Source organism: Pan paniscus, chromosome 10 (genome assembly GCF_029289425.2).
Source record: "Pan paniscus chromosome 10, NHGRI_mPanPan1-v2.0_pri, whole genome shotgun sequence".
In the NCBI taxonomy this organism is placed as follows: Eukaryota; Metazoa; Chordata; class Mammalia; order Primates; family Hominidae; genus Pan; species Pan paniscus.
This window is the reverse complement of record NC_073259.2, coordinates 16,555,007-16,571,650: the sequence shown is the minus strand read 5'-3', so window position 1 is coordinate 16,571,650 and position 16,644 is coordinate 16,555,007. Positions and strand designations below refer to the sequence as shown.

General features: G+C 35.3%; 2 protein-coding genes across 2 annotated transcripts in view; both read left to right on the top strand.

Annotated features, from left to right (window-relative positions):
- The window catches only part of PRH1 (proline rich protein HaeIII subfamily 1), a 245,644-nt gene that overhangs the window by 18,223 nt on the left and 210,777 nt on the right, over positions 1-16,644 (top strand). The window lies entirely within an intron of this gene.
- LOC100983389 (taste receptor type 2 member 45) lies at positions 1,063-16,533 on the top strand. Its single transcript, XM_034935369.3, has one exon. The coding sequence runs from the start codon at positions 5,070-5,072 to the stop codon at positions 5,997-5,999; it is 930 nt and encodes a 309-aa protein (XP_034791260.1). The 5' UTR covers positions 1,063-5,069; the 3' UTR covers positions 6,000-16,533.

The window sequence follows — 16,644 nt, the reverse complement described above, 5'->3', positions numbered from 1 at the left end:
AATTAATTTTTGTACAAGGTGTAAGGAAGGGATCCAGTTTCAGCTTTCTACATTTGGCTTGCCAGTTTTGCAACACCATTTATTAAATAGGGAATCCTTTCCCCATTTCTTGTTTTTGTCAGGTTTGCCAAAGATCAGATGGTTTTAGATGGGTCATATTATTTGTGAGGGCTCTGTTCTGTTCCATTGGTCTATATCTCTGTTTTGGTACCAGCACCATGCTGTTTTGGTTACTATAGCCTTGTAGTATACTTTGAAGTCAGGTAGCATGATGCCTCCACCTTTGTTCTTTTGGCTTAGGATTGTCTTGGCAATGCAGGCTCTTTTTTGGTTCCATATGAACTTTAAAGTAGTTTTTTTCCAATTCTGTGAAGAAAGTCATTGTTAGCTTGATGGGGATGGCATTGAATCTATAAATTACCTTGGGCAGTACGGCCATTTTCATGATATTGATTCTTCCTATCCATGAGCATGGAATGTTCTTCCATTTGTTTGTATCCTCTTTTATTTCATTGAGCAGTGGTTTGTAGTTCTCCTTGAAGATTTCCTTCACATCCCTTGTAAGTTGGATTCTTAGGTATTTTATTCTCTTTGAAGCAATTGTGAATGGGAGTTCACTCATGATTTGGCTCTCTGTTTGTCTGTTATTGGTGTATAGGAATGCTTGTGATTTTTGCACATTGATTTTGTAACCTGAGACTTTGCTGAAGTTGCTTATCAGCTTAAGGAGATTTTGGGCAGAGAAGATTAGGTTTTCTAAATATACAATGGCAAATTCTATTTTCTTACCAAGGTATGGTAACATCAATTTTAACCTTATAATTTTTTATCTTACTGTTTATTAGTTGTTATTACTCTGTATATGTATGTTTTGCTCCACAATAAAAAATGTTTAGAAAGCAGAAACCTAAAGTACATTTCTAAGTATAAAATTAGGGTGATGCAGCATATTCTTATAGATATCATTGTAATTAGAGTTTTTGCTGAATAAAGAATAGAGGATTATGGTACTAAGAAATCCAAGTTAAAATTTAAAACTTTTCTATTTTTATTTTCAGACAGGATCTGACTCTGTTGTCCAGGCTGGAGTGCACAAGAACAATCTTGGCTCAATGCAGCCTCTGTCACCTTGGCTCAAGTGATTCTCCCATCTTAGCCTCCAGAGTAGCTAGGACAACAGGCGTGCACCACCAGGCCCTGCTAATTTTTTCTATTTTTTTGTAGAGACATGGTTTTGCCATGTTGCCCAGGCAGGTCTTGAACTCCTGTGCTTAGGCAATCCACCTGCCTCAGCCTCCCAAATGATGGGATTACAGGTGTGAGCCACCACACCTGGCCCAAAACATTACTTAAATTAATTCACACAAAAGAAGAGATAGGCAAGAATTGTTAATCCACCTTCTTAGTGCTAATATGAATTTGAAACATCAAAATTTGAATATCTATGATTGATAGACACCTTTTTTCTTATTTCCAATTTAATTATTTATGATACACATTTGAAAGTGTAAGAAGTTCAGGAATTTACAATAAATTATAGTACGATGGATATTAAATATATTAAATGTATTAAAAATGTGTCTCTAAATGAAATATTTATATTCATATTGTTAGCATTCTAATTTCACTATACTATTCCTGTGTACACCGGTGTGTTGGGTAAAATTTTTTGTTACTATAAATTTTTTGGCTCTCCATTAGAGAAAAAAATCATAGAAAGGCAAATTTTTTAAGGTATAAAAAATAATTTAGCCTGATCTTTGAGTATGTTTGTGCACATATAATGCTACTTTGACTGCTGTAGTAAAATAATCCAGATTTAGTCACCATAGCTAAGAATGAGAAAAAGCATTTGTGATAGTTTGCTGAGAATGCCATCATTTTTTGATAAAGGTTTAAGTACTGTTTTACTATTTGATCTTTTAAAGATTGTTAAAAACTAAGAAGTGTTGATTTCTGCTAATAAAAACAGCTTAAAATTTAAATCATGGAATAGAATGGTGGAGCTGTGGTGGAGATACTTTGTCTTATTAATTGAAATGACATTTTGAGATCCAGTGCGGCTCACTGAATTTCCCTGTGAGGAGAGTTTGTGGTGATGACCCCACAACAGACAAGCTACTATCCAAAAAAACTCCTCACATCAAATCAATTTCCAGTTTCTTCCAAGTTGCAGGAGGATGCCTAGACCTTGGTTTTATTCTCTTCTTTGACCAAAGTATTACAAAAGGAAGAAAATCATTACCATTTTCATGTCAGGAGGGTGGATGGAGATGGACTTAGCCTGTTTTCGGTGTTACATCTCTTGCCCTGTATAAGGGTTAGTTGACTGTTTATGATACATTCCGGTATTTCTCATTTTTGTTTTGGTTCATTTCTAAGTGTGCATTATAATTTTAATATTAAAGTTTTTGATTAGGAGAAATGTCTCATAGAAATTATTATTACTCATCTGATTATATAGTGAAGGGAAAAATCAATTAGTTGTATATACATTCTTATACAACTCTAAGATAGTTGAAATAGGAACTTTCTTATTTAGTTGCATCATGAGGAAATTTGAGATGATGTTATGTGCCAAGCGCAGATCTCTCCAAAGGATTTCTTCTAGCCTTAATTATCCACCTCACAGGACAAACCTTTGCCATTCCCCATCTATTTTTTCTTTCGGCTCCTTAATTCCTGACACAACAAAGTTGTACATATTTCCCACACTCTTGGTTTAGCAGAGTTCTTTTATCAGTTATGTTTTTCTGCAAGAGAAAACCCTCTAAAACATTAGACATATATATCTCACATGTCTTTGGATTTCATTTGTGTGTGTGTGTGTTTTCTGTTCTTTGAGATGGAGTCTCACTCTGTTGCCCAGGCTGGAGTGCAGTGGCACTATCTTGGCTCACTGCAACCTCCACCTCCAGGGTTCAAGCGATTCTCCTGCCTCACCCTTCTGAGTAGATGGGACTACAGGCACACTCCACCGAGCCCACCTAATTTTTGTATTTTTAGTAGAGACGGGGTTTCACCATGTTGGCCAGGATGGTCTCAATCTCTTGACCACGTGATCTGCCCTCCTCAGCCTCCTCCACACCTGGCCTGGATTTCATTTTTCTAAGCTGGGTTTGATGGATGGCTTTGGTGATTTGAGATGGGCCAAATTCGGCATCTTGGAGATAGAGTTTGGCCAATTTAGTCTGGATCAGGTGGGGGCAATCTGACTTCATTAGTTTCTCATTCTCCTTCTGGGAACAGTGTACTTGCGAGGAGATATTCTCATGGTAAATGGAAAGAGGAAGAATCCCCAGTATGGAAGCCATCTCAAATCTCTATGCAAAGTGTAGTAATTTTCTGTTTATCAAAGTAAGTTAAATGATTGAACTCCAAGTTCAGGGGAAAGGTAGTCAGTCTTCCTGTGATAGGAGGATAGTGCAAGATTATATACCAAAGGGTCGGGTACTCAGGAATTCTTATAAAATGGCTAAATATTTTATATAATAATAAATATTTAAACATTAGACTTGAGAGAAACTTTACCAAAGGCCTAAGAATTAGAGATATGTTTGATAAATAAATATTATTCATGGGCTGAAAACTCTTGAGTGGGAAAATAGGGCTAATTTCATCTGGACAACTTCTTGGAAACTCATTTTTTATTTTGGAAATTATGAGAAAATAATTTGTTCCATTCATAAGTGGTGTGCACATGCGTGTTCATATTTATGAGCTTGTGAATAATGAAGTTATACAAAAGTATTAGCAGCAACCAAATCTTATGGAGTATTGGCCTGCCTGTGGTTCTCAAGAAAATCTTAGATGCTTTTGATAAAAGCAGTTTGGATTCTGTGTATATAAATCTGGCATTTTAAAAAGTCCATATTGGTAATGATCTTAGTTGTGACCAAGCTCCCTTTAAGACTTTAGACATTTGCTATATGATCTATTTGTTGGGTTATAAAACTTCCCAAACAACTGAAGTTGCTAAAGACAAATGATGGAGAGGTTACACAAAGAAAAATTGCAAACTCTGAAAGAGAGTACGTTCTTATTTGTGTACTAGCAAATGAGGATTCAGGTTTCCGGTCAATTTCACTATGAATAATTCCAGCCTGTAACAAGAACAAACAGTGAATGAATGAGTTAATTTGAGTTGTTTGAAAATAAGAATGTTTTCCATAAAGAGATCATTGAACTCATCAGTTAACATGCCATGGTGATTTCTGGCTTGACACTGGTCACAACATTTAAAAGTAAAAAGAATGACCCAGCAGATTTACAAATTAGGTGCATATAGAATTTAAGGTCAGGATATTCAAGCAATCACAACCAGTGATATTACATTGAGAGGTGAAGCCAGCTGGACTTCCTGGGTGGAGTGGAGATTTGGAGAACTATTCTGAAGCTAGCAAGGGGATTGTAAAATGCACCAATCAGTGCTCTGTAAAAGGCACCAATCAGCACTCTTTAGGTAGCATGGGGATTATAAAATGCACCAATCAGCACTCTTTAGGTAGCATGGGAATTATAAAATGCACCAATCAACACTGTAAAAATGCACCAATCAGCACTCTAGCTAGCCAGAGGATTGTAAAATGCACCAATCAGCTGTCTGTAAAAGGCACCAATCAGCACTTTGTAAAATGCACCAATCAGTGCTCCGTAAAACGCACCAATCATCGGGATCCTAAAAGTAGCCAATCACAGGAAGGATTGAAAAAAAGGGCACTCTGATAGGACAAAAATGGAACATGGGAGGGGACAAATAAGGCAATAAAAGCTGGCCATTCCAGCCCACGGCACAACCCACTGAGGTCCCCTTCCACCCTGTGGAAGCTTTGTCCTTTTGCTCTTAACAATAAACCTTGCTACCACTCAGTCTTTGGGTCCACGCCGTCTTTAGAGCTGAAACCTTGCTACTGCTCAGCCCTGGGTCCATGCCATCTTTAAGAGCTGTAACATCACTGCAACGGTCCGTGCCTCCATTCTTGAAGTCAGCGAGACCACGAACCCACCTGCATGAACCAACTCCGGATACAACACCAGCATTTTAAAAATTTCTTTTTGTCTGTTCAGACATGATAACTTTTCTGCCCATCATATTTTCCATTCTAGTAGTGGTTACATTTGTTATTGGAAATTTTGCTAATGGCTTCATAGCGTTGGTAAATTCCACCGAGTGGGTGAAGAGACAAAAGATCTCCTTTGCTGACCAAATTGTCACTGCTCTGGCGGTCTCCAGAGTTGGTTTGCTCTGGGTGTTATTATTAAATTGGTATTCAACTGTGTTGAATCCAGCTTTTTATAGTGTAGAATTAAGAACTACTGCTTATAATATCTGGGCAGTAACCGGCCATTTCAGCAACTGGCTTGCTACTAGCCTCAGCATATTTTATTTGCTCAAGATTGCCAATTTCTCCAACCTTATTTTTCTTCACTTAAAGAGGAGAGTTAAGAGTGTCATTCTGGTGATGCTGTTGGGGCCTTTGCTATTTTTGGCTTGTCATCTTTTTGTGGTAAACATGAATCAGATTGTGTGGACAAAAGAATATGAAGGAAACATGACTTGGAAGATCAAATTAAGGCGTGCAATGTACCTTTCAGATACGACTGTAACCATGCTAGCAAACTTAGTACCCTTTACTGTAACCCTGATATCTTTTCTGCTGTTAGTCTGTTCTCTGTGTAAACATCTCAAGAAGATGCAACTCCATGGCAAAGGATCTCAAGATCCCAGTACCAAGGTCCACATAAAAGCTTTGCAAACTGTGATCTCCTTCCTCTTGTTATGTGCCATTTACTTTGTGTCTGTAATAATATCAGTTTGGAGTTTTAAGAATCTGGAAAACAAACCTGTCTTCATGTTCTGCCAAGCTATTGGATTCAGCTGTTCTTCAGCCCACCCGTTCATCCTGATTTGGGGAAACAAGAAGCTAAAGCAGCCTTTTCTTTCAGTTTTGTGGCAAATGAGGTACTGGGTGAAAGGAGAGAAGCCTTCATCTCCATAGATTCAGAAGAGGGGCATTGTGTATCTTCTAGCAGAAAACAAACTGGTGGTGTATGAAACATTTGTATTTCTTACTGTGCTTTCTGTAATGTATGCGTATGAATAATTTCCAAACATATACCTAGATAAATCTTTAACCTAGGCCAAAAAAAGTATGTATGTGTGTGTGTATGTGTGTGTGAAAAACTTAAGAACATTGACAATAACATACTCTTTTTTGTTTTTTCATATGAACTGTCAGATTATACAAAATATGACAAAAATTCCTCAGAATTATGAAGCCATGTGTATTTCATTCATGTATTTTATCTTTCATTTGTAGAATTTACAATGTCTATTTATAATTATTAAGAACTAACAGCTTATCTCAGGAAAGATATTGCTGTTTTCTATTGTTATTTGAACCACAGAAATATACCACAGTGTGCTTAGAATTCATTGTTTGAACCTCTATCTTATTGGATGGTAAGGTCAGAACTAACAGCTTATCTCAGGAAAGATATTGCTGTTTTCTATTGTTATTTGAACCACAGAAATATACCACAGTGTGCTTAGAATTCATTGTTTGAACCTCTATCTTATTGGATGGTAAGGTCATTCAATTCTAAACCAATAATGTGGATGTATCTTTGGGGTTTTATTCCATTATGAATTCCTATTTTATGGTTAGTAAAAAGCAAACAGAATTATTGTTAGAAAACAATGCACACTATAGAATTCTAGTGACAAGTATAGGTACAATAAATTTCATATATGTCTACCATAAACAGTACTGAAGAATACTAGATTTAAAGCAAGTATGTGAATAGCTTAGAAAAAAATCTCTTTGATAATAAAGGGAGGAAATATCATGATCATGGTCTTGATTGCTATTATTGGTTTCCATACGCAGTTAGAAACGTCATTTCTTCCAGCTTTTGAATTAAAGAAAAGCTGTTTTTGAAGTTGAGATCTGATGTAAATTATTTTAGTATTTTTTTCTAAGGCACTTCTAAGCCCCTGAATTGCTAATTATATCATCTTCCATTTACAAAATTCCTTCTAAACTTCAGATAAGAGAACTCAAATCTTCTCTTTTCTAAAAAAAAAAAAACTATCAATGTAAAAATAGTATAGAAATTATGGAAAATAATTCAGTGAAACTTTTTGTAAATGTTAAAATAGTATCTATGAAATCTATGTATTAATTATGGGATGTGCCTTACCATTGTAATTTTGTTGTCAGTGATGAAAGTGTTTTGACATATTCATTAACAGGAAGTTCTATTATAAGAAAGAAATGTACAGTCTTGTTCACAGCTAAATTCTATATGACTACATTAATTCTTGGTGTTATGAAGTTTTAACAATGTTATTTAATGTTATTTAAACCTTAAGATAAATCATCCCCACACCTGATTTATGTAATTTTTAAATCATATATCTTCCTCAGTACAATGTAAGAACTGTAAAGAAAGAGATCATGTCTGTCTTGCTTTCTATTGACTCCCAGGACCTAGAACCCAGCACCAAGAATAGATGGCCAAAAATGATACTTTAATGAACAAATAAATGGGTGGCTAAAATGGATAAGTTGATGTGGTAAATCAATGAAAAGGAAACTCATCACAAAATCTGCAGTTGCATGAAATCCCCTGTTCTGGTCTCAGGTTGAGGTTGCAGGCTTATCCAAGCAGAATCCTTCCTCAGAGGAAAAGTTTGGCTATTCCACAATTTTAGGGGAAATATCACACTAGTGATATATATAGTGATATATAGTCACACTATATATATATATAGTGATATATAGTCTTGATGCAGCTGTGTCAGGTGTCTGAATTGGAGACAAGGTAAAACATCAAAATTAGATGGCACCTTGGAAGGCTGAGGCGGGCGGATCATGAGGTCAGGATATCGAGACCATCCCGGCTAATATGGTGAAACCCCGTCTCCACTAAAAATACAAAAAAAATAGCTGGGAGTGGTGGTGGGCACCTGTATTCCCAGCTACTCGGAAGGCTGTGGCCGGAGAATGGTGTGAACATGGGTGGCAGAGCTTGCAGTGAGCCGAGACCGCGCCACTGCATTCCAACCTGGGCGACAGACAAAAAAAAAAAAGAAAAAATTAGGTGGCACCTATGACAATACTTTAAAAAGCATATAAAAGACTTTGGTCTATTTGCATAAGTATTTTTTTATTGTGAATTATATATTTGTGTTATGGTATTTTCTAGTTGATTATTAGGTAAGCAAAATGGCATTTCATTTCAAAAAATTGAGTTAGTAACCAGCTACTTGACCAAAATGTTTTTAATTAATACCTGTTAATAAAAGTGATGACATTTATTTAGAAGTAAAGTTCAAGACAAAAATGGCAGGGACATGTGGAAATTGAGACAGGAAGAAATGTGAAACAATGCTCTAGTCGCTTTGAATTCTGCTGGGTCATCTGGCACAGTGGCCATAGCAGCTTGGACCAGAGCCTGTATCTGCTGTAGAGCCCTCTTTTGTTCTGGGTTCCACTTGAGACCAGTAGCCTTTGGAAACTTTATTAATGAGTCAGAGCAATATTTTCAAACGTGGAATATGTTGGCTCCAAAATCTCAATAGGTCCCCAAAACATTGTATCTCTTTTGTAGTGATAGGAAGTACATAGAGAGAGCAACATGCCATTTACTTTAAAAAAGATAGTTTTGACATGTGCCCTAGGGACACTGCACACCTTAAAACATCACCTATGCTGTAGGTCCCTGAATCTTCTCAGGTTTATTTGTTTTCTTCTGGTATTTTACTTCCATCCAACATTAGGGTATTTTACTATATTTAATAAACTTGCAACTTCCTGATTATTGTACCAACTAATACTTTATTATTATTGTTATTATTTTGAACAGGTTCTCATTCTATCCCTGAGGCTGGAGTTCAGTGGCAGGATCACACCTCATTACAGCCTCAACCTTCTGGGCTCAAGTGATTCTCCCACTTCCGCATTTCTAGCAGCTGGGACTGCAGGGGTACAACACCTTGCCTGGCTAATTTTGGTATTTCCTGTAGGGGTAGGATTTCACCATGTTACCCAGGCTGGTCTCAAACTCCTGGGCTGAAGTGATCTGTCTGTGTCGGCCTCCAAAAGTGCTGGGATTACAGTCATGTGCCACAGGGCCCGGTCTGTAATATTACTAATATATTAAATTAGCACGATGTTTTAAAAAATGTAAATTAAACTGAGAACAGAAGTGACATAGCCCTGACATACAACAGTGAAGCAGTGCTATTATTCTTACAATACAAGCCAAATTGTTTTGATTTTCCCGCATAATGGGTGTAGATTAACAAACATTCACCAAATCATGAGCCCTGTAAAAAGTATCAAAAGCTCTGCTCTGCTCAGTGAAGATAGCACATCCTGGAAAGCATTTGTGAGTGTTGATTGAAGTTTATGGTAGTCTGCATTCACTATAACCCGTCTGTCTTTGGTAGAGGCCAGATAGGTTAAGTGAATCGGGTTATAGAAAGGACTGCCATCCCCTGTAACTTTCAAGTGTTTTGTCATGACAGTAACCAGTTCCATTCCTTGGGGAATGCAGTTATTATATTTTATACATTGTGTTGCCAATGGAGGAGAATTTCAGAGGCTTTCCCTTGGTTCTGCTATAATAATGTTCCTTACTCTACAGTTCAGGAAGAATGTGATAGTTCTGCCAGCTGCCATACGTATCCATTTCAATTACACATTCAGGAAGAGGTAATAACTACAAACTGGTTAGATCCACCTTGGGATAGACATGAGCCGAAGCTCTGGGCAGCATCTGACCTTCAAGAACTCCCACTGCAGGCTGGATGTGATGGCTCATGCCTGTAGTCCTAGTACTTTGGGAGGCCAAGGTGGGAGGATCCTTTGAGAGCAGGAGTTCCCCTCGCAACATATGGAAACTCTGTCTCTACAAAAAATTTAAAAAATTAGCTGGCGGGGTGGTGCATGCCTATAGTTCCAAATACTTGGGAAGCTGAGGCAGGAGGATTGCTTGAGCCCAGGAGTTCCAGGCTGCAGTGGGCTATGATCCTGCCACTGTACTCCAGCTTGGGTAACAGACGGAGACTGTCTCGGAGGAAGAAAAAAAAAAAGTGCAAGTTCTCACTGGTATCTTAAATATCAAGTAAAAAGGGATCAAATCAATAATTAACAATCTTTGGTTCCTGCCTATAGCAAACAGGTAAAATGGAAAGTAGTTATACAAAGGGTATATTAACTCCTAACAAAATTAAACAAAGCCAGTTTTTTTTCATCTCCTTTCATTTTTTTTTTTTTTTTTTTTTTTTTTGAGACAGGGTGTTGCTCTGTCTCCCCGTTGGAGTGCAGTGGTGTGATCTCAACCAATTACAACCTCCGTCTCCTGGGTTCAAATGATTCTCCTGCCGCAGCCAACCAAGTACTTAGGATTATAGGCATGCACAACCACAACTGGCAAATTTTTGTATTTTTAGTGGAGACAGGGTTTCACCATGTTGGCCATGCTGTTTTCTAACTCCTGACCTCAGGTGATCCACCTGCCTCGGCCTCCCAAAGTGCTGGAATTACAGGCCTGAGCCACCGTGCCCAGCCTATCATCTGCTTTTTATAGGTAATTATACTGAGGCAGGCAGTAGTTGTAAAATGGAGTCTCACATCATATCTATATGAAACAGGGAATCTGGTTTCCTGTCTTTGTAGTCTGACTCGAAGATCCCCTCTTAGAAACCATTATAGTGTAAAAACTGAAAAGATATAAAATCCAAGATTGGAGACTGATTTTAATATCTATTCATCTTAAACCATTTAGTAATCAAAAATAAATAGGGAAAAATAAAGCTGGATATTCATACATAGAGAAGTGTAGATTGTTCAATGGAAAACATGCTTTTTAAGTGTCCAAGGAATAGTTATAAAATTTCTGAGTATTTTAATTAAATAACTAAGATTTAAGTGTTAGACTCATGAGAATAACTTAGTCAAAGGCCTAAGCATGAGAGATTAAGTTTGATAAACATTGGAAATGGGCTGAAAAGCCTGAGTAAGAAAATTAATTACTTTTTCATTTTAGAAATTATAGGACAACAATTTTTCCCAACCGTCAGTGGTGTATATATGTGCATGTGAAAGTGCTTATGTTAACGAGCTTGTTAATAATAAGTTATACAAAATTATTAGTTGGCAGCAACCAGATTTTAAGGAATATTGGCCTTCTTGGGCTTCCGAAGAAAACCTTGGACGCTTTTGGTAGGAAAAGTTGGGATTCACTCTCCATAAATCCGGCGTTGAAAAAATGAATCAACAGTGGTCATGATTCTAGTTTTGACCAGGCTACATATAACAGTGTAGGCATCTGATGTATGATCTATGTATTAGGTTGGAAAATTTCCCTTACAACTGACATTGCTGAATACAAATTATATAGAGGTTAAACAAGGAAAAAAATTACAAAATGATGAATAAGAATATGACTTGATTTGCATGCTAGCAAATGAGAATTCAGCTTTCACATCAACATCAGTATGAAAATTTTTATCTTATAACAAGGACATAGTATTTGAATAGGAGTTAATTTGAGCTGTTTTGGAAATTATCATGTTTTCCATTAAGATAGCCTTGAACTCATTCAATAGCATGCTCCGGTGGTTTCCTGCTTGGCATTAGTCAGAGAACTTAAAAGGAACAGGAACATTACTGCACAACCAGAAATCAGGTGCACATAGAAATTAAGGTCAGGACCTTAAAGGGAATCTTGCCCATTGATATTAGTCCTGCCCTAAAAAAAAGTCGGACATGGTATATTTACTACTAATCATTTTTTTTCCATAACATTAGTGGTAGAATTTGTATTTTCCCATGGGCACCTACATTACACTTATAGACTATTTTGATATTTCAACCTATTATTTTCTTTGAATCCTTTTAAGGAGTTGTTAAACAATGCTGAAATTTGCCTTACAGTATGCTGTTAACTAATCATATTTCTCAAAGTCATTTGACATAATGATTGGTTAAAGGAAATATGTCTAGCATAGTTATACCCGTTCATAACAAGAGTATTTAAATCTTTAAGAAAAAATATTAGAAAAGCTAATAAAGGAATATGAATAAATAAATATATGAAGTATATAATTCATTATTAATATACGTGCATGAAATCATGGTCATAGAATTTAAAAAGGGTAATAATTTTTGAATTAAGGATACATTCTGAACTATAATAGAAAAAGGCTTCAAAAATGTTAGGTTTATAATGTTTCATATAGATACGAAAGTGTAAAAATTAGTCTGATGTTACTTATTTTGGAAAGCATATGAAGCAATGGGAATTTTCATACATTGCTCCTAGAATTGTAAATCAGAGCAATTACTTTGTCTGAGTATGGCATTATCTGATTAAGTTGATGGATCACATTTGAAGACCCAGTATTTGCACTCTTATCAGAATATATGTGCACACACATGCATATCACCGAGTTTTAATAGCTAAAGTTGAGAAGTCTCTCAAATATCCATCAGTGATAAAATGGATAAGTAAATTCTGGCATACTTGTACAATAGAATACTATACAGCAATCAAAATGAACTGTTGGAGACATGTGCTCGGAGTAGCCAAAAGAAATCCCCACTTGGACAATTTCTCAGCAAGGCACCTTTACGTCGGCAGAAGGGTGCTGCTTGCACCTGTTACAATCCCAAGAGAAGAGCATACCTAACAAAGGAGGGAAGGAGTTTTTAATCCTAACACAGTTCCTGTTTCTGTGTCCTTCCCTTATTGGCTGGGGTTGGATTGCACAATCTAAGCTGATCCTGAATGGCTTAGACTTAAACTTTTCCAAATAGGGTAAACGCACATTTTGCAAAAAGAAGGAGGGGCGGGAGGTAGGATTCATTTACAACATTTACAACTTATGGCTGGAAAGTTGAGTCTTTAAAGAGGAATTTAGTTGTCCTAACGGAACCAGCTAGAGTGACATGTTTACAAAGAATATAAATAAAAAGAAAAATGAAGAAATTTGAACTACATAGATATGAGAGGAATTAAGTTTGAAAAAATGATTCAGTATAATTCCATTTATATAAAGTTTACAAAAATATTTTTAATAAATTGAAATTTATTACACTGGTGGTGAAATTCTAAGGTGAGACATATGAGTGATTATCCTAACAATTGGGATGGTAGGGATGGAGGAAACAAAAGGGAAATGTTATCAGTAAGATGGCATATATGGAGAGTGTCTGGATTGCTGGTGAAATCTACTTTATGACCATGATGTGGAATCATGACTCTTAATGCTATAATTTTTTTCTTTACTGTACATTAGGCCTCATTACTTTATATACTTTATATATATATGTTATGTTTCACAATATTAAATATTTCACAATAATGAAAATATTTAAAAAGTAGAAACATACACTAAATGAATGAATATAAAATAGGCTGCACAAACATATTCTTATAGACATCATTGTAATTAGAGTTCTTGCTGAATAAAGAATAGAGCATTATGATAGTAATAAATCCAAGATAAAATTTTAAACTTTTTTTTTAATTAATTAGAAAAAGGAAGAGATAAGCAGGAAGACTACCTCCACTTTCCTAATGTTATTCTTACTTTGAAACATCAGATTTTGAGCACTTATATTTTACTGGACACATTTTTTTCTTATTTCCAATTTAATTATTTATGATAACATTTCAAAGTGGCAGAAATTAGTGAATTTCCAATAAATTATAGTAGTATAGATATTAAATATATAGGACAATTTTTCTAAATTTATCTTTAAATGAAATAATTATACACATATTTTTACCATTCAAAGATTATAATACCATGCATGTGTACACATGTGTAAGGAAAAATATTTTGATACTGCAAATTTTTTTAATATTAGAGAAAAATTAGTAGAAAGATAATTTTATTAAGGCATAAAACATATTTAGTGTAGTTACTTTGACTGCTATAATAAAAACACCCAGATTTTGTGACAGTAGCTGAGAATGTAAATAAGCAGTCAAGAGAATTTAACTTGGTAATGATGCTATTAAAAGATGAAATGAAGCTTATTCAATCTATAATTGCACAGAGTATTTGTGTAAGTTCATATGAAACTGGACCAAAACTAAACAGCCAAAAAAAGAGTATTATTTGCTGGAGGTCACTTTTGCCATAATTTTTAGAATGTGGTGAAAGAAAAAAAATAGCAAGTAAATCATTGGAAATGTGTTGGCTTTGCGTTATTCCTGATGAAATACTATATGAGGGTATTTGTCTAGGCCTGATTCTGAGAATAATATAAGAATGGTGCCAAGCACAGTGGCTCATGCCTGTAATCCCAGCACTCTAGGAGGCCAAGGCAGTGGATTCCCTGAGGTCAGGAGTTCCAGACCAGCCTGGCCAACATAGTGAAACCCTGTCTCTACTAAAAATACAAAAATTGACTGGGTGGGGTGGTGGGCACCTGTAATCATAGGTACTTGGGAGGCTGAGGCAGGAGAATTGATTGAATCAGGGAGGCAGAGGTTTCTGCAAGCTGAGATTGTGCCATTGCACTCCAGCCTGGGTGACAAGGGAGAAACTTAATCTGAGAAAAAAAAAATTGTAAATCCATGAGGAAGAATAAGAGTGTTCTCCCATCACCCTTAACTCCAGTACTTTGAAAAGAAGACCCAAATCACAGTTATTTGGTAACATTCTCCCTTTTAGCTGACATCATCATCATTATTATCATCATCATCTATATTTACATCTGTCTTATGAAATGATTTATTTTTGAAATATTTACATACATAATTTCGTAACATCTATGTAATTTCTAAGAGATATCATTGTGGGAAAGTTACATTAGTAAGCAGCAAAGTTCAAGTAACGATAAATACATTTAGCTTTAGAAAGTTAAGTGTAGTGTAGTTTAACATACATTGCTTAAGAAAACAATTGTAGATGACATTAAACTAAACCAAGAAACACTATAAAAAAGATTTTGATTTTAGTATAAATAAAATTCCTTAATAAGAAAAATAAACCATTTCATGATCAAGCTCTGATTTACAAAGAGAGGATTTTAGGGCTAAATAAAGAGAAGTAAGCCTTCCCCCACATCTTCTCTATTTCATTTAGGTAATGATGGGGTTCAGAGGCACAGAGCCCCATTTCTACAACATAAGCAAAGTGAAAATTAATTCATTGAATACAGCAATGTAGCTGTGGTAGATGAACTATATTTTATCTATTGCCACGATATTTTGAGATCCAGTGCTGCTCATTGAGTTCCCCTGTGGGCAGAGTTTGTGGTGAGGACCCAGCAACAGACAAGCTAATATCCAAAAACATCTACTTGCATCAACTTAATTTCCAGTTTCTTTCAAATTGAAGGTAAGTTCCAAGACAAACTTTTTATTCTATTCTCTGACCAAAGTGTTGGGAAAAGAAAACTGTTACCATTTTCATTTCTAGCATACTAAAACAAAAAACATAAAAACCCCAAAATCTAAAACACTTTTAAAAATAACATGGTGTTAAGAGTAGTTTGTTCAGTTTCCCTATAGAAAATGATTTATGGAAGGAGAATAAAAGATTATTCTGAACACTAAAACAATAAGACCAAAAAAATGAATTATCAATATTGAGAATCCAATAGACAGAGTTAGCCTGTTAGATGCAGTAGAAGAGAGAATTAGTGAATTGGAAGATAGCTAAACAGAATGAAGCATAGAGAGAAACAGATGGAAATATACCAAGCTAGAGGGTAACACATTGATGCTACAGTCAGAACACCTAACATACTTCTGGAGTTCTGTAAGATTAGAGGAGAGAAAATCAAGCAAGAGAAATGTTGCAAGGATTTTTCCAAAAGTGATAAAATGTATTCCTCCATATATTTTTAGTAATCTCAAACTTCAAGCATGATAAATTAAACCAAATTAACATAAAATAATACAGGACACCAAAGACCAATAGAAAATCTGAAAAGTAGCTAGAGGTGGAAGATAGAGTATGTCGTTTGTTGAAAAGAACTGCATTCTAAATACAACCTGATTTTAACAGAAAACATGGAAGAAGGAACTCAATGGAAACATGTCTTCAGTGCATTTCCAAAGAGTAGTAGAACTTCATAAACAGAAATTGAAAATATTTTTCAGAGAAAATAAAAATGACTGAAAATGCAAAGTTGAACATGCAAGGAGCAATAAAAATTATTGACAATGAAAAGTGTAATTCTAAATAAATGTTGACTGTATAAAAAATATTGTCTTGTTAGATTAAATGTATAATTGATAAGATATATGCAAATGGCAATAAAGAGACTGGAGATAAAGGTGACAGGAATAAATTTAGTTAGACTATGTTTTGGGCTTTTCTATGTCTGTGCGGATAATTTGAACATCATAATCAAGGACCCTGTAATTCTACACCCAGGTATATATATGCAAAAGAATTGTAGTAAATGATGTAGGTCATTGAAGCATTATTCATAATAGCTAAAAAATAAGCTGCCCAAATATATATCAAATAAAGATGGATAAATAATTACAATAAAATCATAAAATGGAAAAATATAGAGAAATGAAATGAAAAGAAATAAATCACATGTACATGCAACTATGGGATTAAATTTCTGATACAGAATGTTGATTTCAGGAAGCCATGAA

Excerpts from the sequence above, each read along its gene's own strand:
- LOC100983389 (XM_034935369.3), top strand. The coding sequence starts at position 5,070 with ATGATAACTTTTCTGCCCATCATATTTTCCATTCTAGTAGTGGTTACA.